This window comes from Protomyctophum parallelum, assembly GCF_964188405.1.
Source record: "Protomyctophum parallelum genome assembly, chromosome: 15".
Classification (NCBI taxonomy): Eukaryota; Metazoa; Chordata; class Actinopteri; order Myctophiformes; family Myctophidae; genus Protomyctophum; species Protomyctophum parallelum.
The window spans coordinates 10240973-10246955 of NC_139710.1; the positions used below are offsets into that span (position 1 = coordinate 10240973).

At 38.8% G+C, this 5983-nt stretch overlaps 1 protein-coding gene across 2 annotated transcripts in view; it reads right to left on the reverse strand.

The window, feature by feature from the left end:
• Positions 1 to 5983, reverse strand: part of LOC310872723 (sodium- and chloride-dependent GABA transporter ine) — a 33656-nt gene that overhangs the window by 24557 nt on the left and 3116 nt on the right. For both annotated transcript variants that reach the window (XM_083784778.1, XM_083784777.1), the window contains exon 2: positions 1353 to 1487. In XM_083784778.1, coding sequence (XP_083640904.1) covers positions 1353 to 1487 — 135 coding nt within the window. The remainder of the gene's footprint in view (positions 1 to 1352; positions 1488 to 5983) is intronic.

Genomic DNA, 5983 nt, shown 5'->3' on the forward strand with positions numbered 1-5983 from the left:
ATTATCAAGCAGAAGAATATGTAGAGAGAACTACCTGCTTTTGCCCCTCTCTTAGCACAGAGCATTAACCAGGTAGAAATGAGCGATAAATCAAGTGATGGCCCATATGTTTTGACCGGGTAGACTATCTCTGTCTTTGAGGAGATAAAAAACTATGGAGAAAAGCCGTAAGTTAGAACAGGACACAGAAAAGCCTTTGCAAATCAGACCCAGAAGAGGTGACTGTTGATGGCTGGGCTCTTGCTTTTGAACAGAAATTGATTAGAGTGTATGTAAAATATTATTGATAAATTCCCACTATTTATGTGAAATTAGCTTAATACATACAATACATTTAATACATAAATTAATTCAATCCAATTCTGGCATTGACTCTGAATTTGTTAGCAAGTTCTCAGCCATCAACTGTGTTTGTAAAGCAATTTTATTAAGTAAAAAAGAACATTAACAATCAGTTAAACGCACGTACACACGTACGCGCGCGCGCACGCGCGCACGCACACACACACACACACACACACACACACACACACACACACACACACACACACACACACACACACATACACCTTTGTTTAAGACAATATTACAGGCCAATACATTGACAAATAAACATAATACAAGATAGAATACTATACATAATTATAGTTGTGTTTGAACTGTGTTCAGTTGTGTAAGTTTTGTCTTACACAACTGTTTCATGAAACAAAAAAACAACAACTACCCAATCTTACAGTCATACAACAATTATTGTGTATAGTATATTATGAAGTTGTTGCTTAAAATAGTAACTACTGTAACTCAAAGCTTAAATAAGCAGGAGATTATATTAATTGGATGAACACAGAATTAATAAAACTGAAAATAAATAAATAATTAATCTACATCTCTCTCTGTGATCAATGTCAACAAAACAATCTCTGTACTTATATTATTTATTTTGGTTGTTTGAAGTGGGTCCAAATTGTTCATGCCCTGTGGAATGGGTATTGCATTTAATTACATTTTTGTCACAGACACAGGAACCTGTTTGCTGTACAAGATTGAGCTCATGGCTAATCATGTTTGACATAGTAATTCATGTCATCATGTGCCAGGCTTTGTGCATATGTAGCCACTCTATACTAGACCCTTTCCTCTTTTCAGGACTGTTTCCGATCAACTAATATACAAAACAGAGTCAACACTGTCTGAGAGTGTACAAATGTTTACAATTTGTACTTTCTCAGAATGATATCAACTCTATGCTTTATTTTATTTTATTGTGAATGCATTTCTATATTAAAAACCAAAGTCATTCAGATGATTGCTCTCCGTGCATGTGGGAAACCATTTTCTATAATGTTACTCACCTTTTAACAAGGGACAGACTTTCTCAAGGGCATGTACGGGTCCTAAACGGGTATACTGCCCAATAGTAAACTCCAGGAAGAGCAGAGGGATGCCACACAAGAACAGCATTGTAAGGTAGGGAATCAGAAATGCACCTGAAACAGGAAATATCAGAGAAGACAGATAGATTTCAACAAGCATCTCCTGTTTCAAGTCCCTATGTCATAGTCACACAGTACACAGTAAAATCATACTCTGAGAGTACAGAAATAAGAAAATGGACCTGTCCTGAACTTTGTACACATTCAAAGTTAGAAATGGATAACACTGAGGATTTTACAGTGTATAAATGTAAATTTTTCCATTCTGGAATCAATATAGTTATTGGTTATTAGAGCTCATTATAAACACAAGGCAGCATGAAAGCATGTGTAAATAAAAATATTTACACTCTCCTGTTCATTATGTTGAGTTACCCTCTTGAACCATGATAATCTGACTAATAATGGAGCAGTAAGAAATGAGCAATCATGTTTTCAAATTGAAAGTTTGGTCCCAAGGGGCATTTTGGTTGATACAAAAAGCACCAGTGGTTTTCACTGTCTGGAAATAGTGCTATAGATCTCACCATCCTAGGAAAACGGCAAAGTATTTTGTGCTATAAAAGGTTGCCCACCCCTAATGTAGGTTATGAGCTCCATATGAGCCACAGCCCTCACGAAATCCCCGTTATATTACATATTTAATTTGGCAATATGAAAGGGATATTTAAAAAGTTCTACAAACAATACTTTTGAGATAAAGTGCAAAAATAATACAAACTGTGCAGGAGAGACCTGAACTTTATTCAAAATCTGAACTTTACCTTGGTGGGCCAAAGATTTGTGGCTGCCTAGACGATTTAAAAGATGTACCATATTCAGTCAAAAGAAAGCTTGCCTAGGGCACAAATTGGCCTAGTTTGTTTTAAGTTTACTTTAGCATTATAGTCAGGGAGCCAGTCACCCAAAATTTGAGAGGACCTGTGATGTCATGACATACTTTTTGTCTCCACCAGGCCGAAGGCATGGGGGGAGAGTATGTTTTGCACTCCGTCCGTCCGTCCGTCCGTCCGTGTGTGTGTGTGTGTGTGTGTCCGTGAGCAGCTAATCTCGGCCACCGTTAACCTGGTCGATGCCAAATTTTGCACACACACTCCCTGGATGCCAACGATGAACCTCTGCCCCAAACTTTCCAGAACATATAGCGCCACCAGGAGGCCGTTTTGTGCAAAACAAGTTTTTGCACAGTACACCTACAGATTTTGTCCAAACATCACGCAAATTGGTACACAGTCTCTCTAGAGCCATTCAACGAAACCGGTCTTTCAGATTTCTCAGACTCCATCCTGATTGGTTAAGATTGGCTTCCAAAGTTCACAGGAGTGCTCAGTTTCAAACAAAATGCTGCAAATCATGAACACATGGCGTGATTTCCGTGAAATTGTGCACGCACATTCCCACTAGGCCGAGGACGAAATGCCACATGAACAATTTCAACTCAGCCTCAAGGTGGCGCTATAACTGGCCGAAAAGTGTTTTTACCTCTAACTGCACGGATCTGTGGATAACTTTGTATGCCAACTCCCTAGAGGCCAAGGAAGAACCTTTGCCTGGAATTTTTCACATCTGCTCTTTATAGCGCCACCAGGAGGCCGACATATGTAAAACACATTTTCTATTATTTACTTTTGTTGCCCTTTTATCCAACCACCAGATGAAGGCAAGCTGCAATGTCCTACATTCCTATCCTGGTGGAGACCTGTGCCCAGAAGGGCACTTTTTCTAGTTATATGTGTTTTTTCACAGAATGAGAGGCCGGCCTGCACTGCCGGAAACATTGCAGAAAAAGTTATGGACATTTTCGTATAATTATGTGTGATATATTTTCAATTACGTCCTCAGTAGGTTGTTTTCATTTATACTGTGTATCCATTGCTGTATATTATTTATGTTAGATTAAAGGACTTGTTTATTTGTTTACATTTTTACGTTTATTAATAAATCACTATCCCTGTTTTTTATGCAACCATGATTATCCTTTCCTTTTTCCTCCCTGCTTTTTGTCTCCACCAGCCGAAGGCATGGGGAGAGTATGTTTTGCACTCCGTCCGTGTGTCCGTCCGTCTGTTACCAGCTAATCTCCGGCACCGTTAACATACTTGCCATGAAGTACCATTTTTCTTGTCACAATTTTACTCCTTTTTTTGTTGGGTGTTGGCGGACCTGTATGCCCTTGCATTTCTTCAGCACATCTGTTACGACCCAAAGTTGGAACCCGGGGATGCGTGGTGTAACATATTTTGTTTTTTAAAAGGTGAAAAGCTGCCTCATGGTGGCACAATAACAGGCCGTTCTGGAAAATGTGGGGCTCATCGTTGGCATCGAGGGAGTGTGTGTAAAGTTTGGCATCGACCGGGTTAATAACGAGTTAGAAGGGAAGGAGAGTGTGTTGTATCTTTCTTGTGTTTTGTCCCCTATATATATATATATATATATATAGATAGATAGCCCTATATACAGGATTTGATTACAAATTGATGTGACATATGCCATTCTTAATTCACAATGTCTACATATTTGAATTTAAATGATGGAACTTCATACATGGTCAGACTGGAGTTTCATACACGGTCCTGAATGGATGATTCAGACATTTCTTGACTGATATTTTGTCTGTTTGCAACCTGTGTATTATTCTCGCTTGAGAGAAAGTTCAAGATGTTTGTATACCACCAAAGAAAGAAAACGAATGACTGAAGCCATTGTTCTGTGAATTCCTGCCGTCTGTATCAGTCATCCTCCACATGACTGTTCTTAAATAGCTATAGTCTTTAAATGCCATGAGCTTTAGAAACTATATTTAATTGAGCATGGGATCATGGGGATCAATCTCTATCTCTCAGAGGAAATCAAAATGCATAATTCTTTGAACAACACTTTCAACATACAGTATGTCTCTCGAAGACAAGTCAACTAAACTCAGTTCAAACGTTGTCCTATAGTCTGTTTCTCAATTACACCAGACATTTGTTGCACCTTAGTCCACAGAGGCAGACAATTAGTATTTACAATGCTATAAACTTTCACTCCTTGACATTTCAAAGATAAATGTTATAGGGTACTTTTGACTCCAAGTATATAATGAATTAAACCCTGTTTCAAATATTCCAAAAATAGCTGATCTACAAGCTCACAACAAACTGTATAACAATGTGTTGTGAGCTTGTAGATCTGATATTTTCACAATTATTAATATATTTTTTACATTATCTAGAAAATCTTTGCATTTTGAAAACGTCTGAATTTCAATACAGCAATGTATTGATATTAAGAAAAAACATTTTTTTTTAGATTTTTAGATTATTTTGGGGGCTTTTATTCCTTTATTATAGATAGGACAGTACGCTGACAAGCAGCAAAGGCCGTCTGGATCGGGACTTGAACCTGCGACATGCTGTCAGGCTACATTGTAGCCTAGAGAGATGGGGAGTGACATGCAGCAAACTTTGAGCAAAGGCAGTCGGGATTAGGACTCGAACCTGTGACACGCTGTCAGGCTACATTGTAGCCTAGGTAAAATGTCTTAGCAGCTATCATTTGTATTGGAGCAATATTTGACCAGGACTATCTATACTACAGGGCAAGCTCAATCGAGTAAAACATGGGTTTGTCAGCAGCTTGATAATGGAATTCTGGGAAATTCAGTCGACAAATACATTTGAACATCAACATCTAGCTTGAGCATATATAGGTACTGCCTATACATGTCACCATCATCAGACATTTGATCTGCCACAGATCAAAGTGCCCCAGACAGATAAGATAAAAGTGCCCTTTTGTTCATATCATGAGAATAACACTTTTTTAGGTTAGGCCCAAATTGTTATTATGACTTGGATAATTGTAGGGTAATTAGGGTGTTGTTACTAAAATCAGAGCCAGTTATATCAGTTATACCAGTATATGCCCATTTCACCTGTTCAGGCCAGGATTCTTATCATGCAGACTTTATCATCATCAGATCTCCTGCTTGGGTACCATGCAGAGAGCCAATCAGATTCACCATTCTCCATTCTGGATAGGTTGGTCCCATGCTAAGGGCTCGGCTTTGGCCAGCAACAGGCAGCGACCATAGAAATCAGGTATCCGAATCTACATCTAGAAGATTGGTGACGCGATTACATGTTTATGTACGTCACTGCCAAGGAATGGGTCGCAAAAACGTGCTTACCTGTGCTACATATTTAAACTGTTACTTCAGGGCTGAGTGGCAACTGTATTTAAGTTGGCAGATAAAGTGGCTGCATTCACCGCAAAACTGGAACAATGACATAGCTTTGCTGTCAGTGGAGTTCAATGAGTTCATAAGTGAAATTATTTTTCTAATCTAAGCTATGACAATTTGTAGTTACATGGATCTGCAACTTCCATCGTTACCTACCGACTCGGTGCTCCAGTCTAATTCATAAAATTGTGTTTTAAGGCCAAACCGCACCAATGCAACTAGTAGTAATCGCAACACCTTGCAACAAGTTCAACCGCACCAATCCAACCTCCTTGCAACTGCCATGATTGGGGATAATGGTTGCAAGTAATTGCATGTTTCAAGG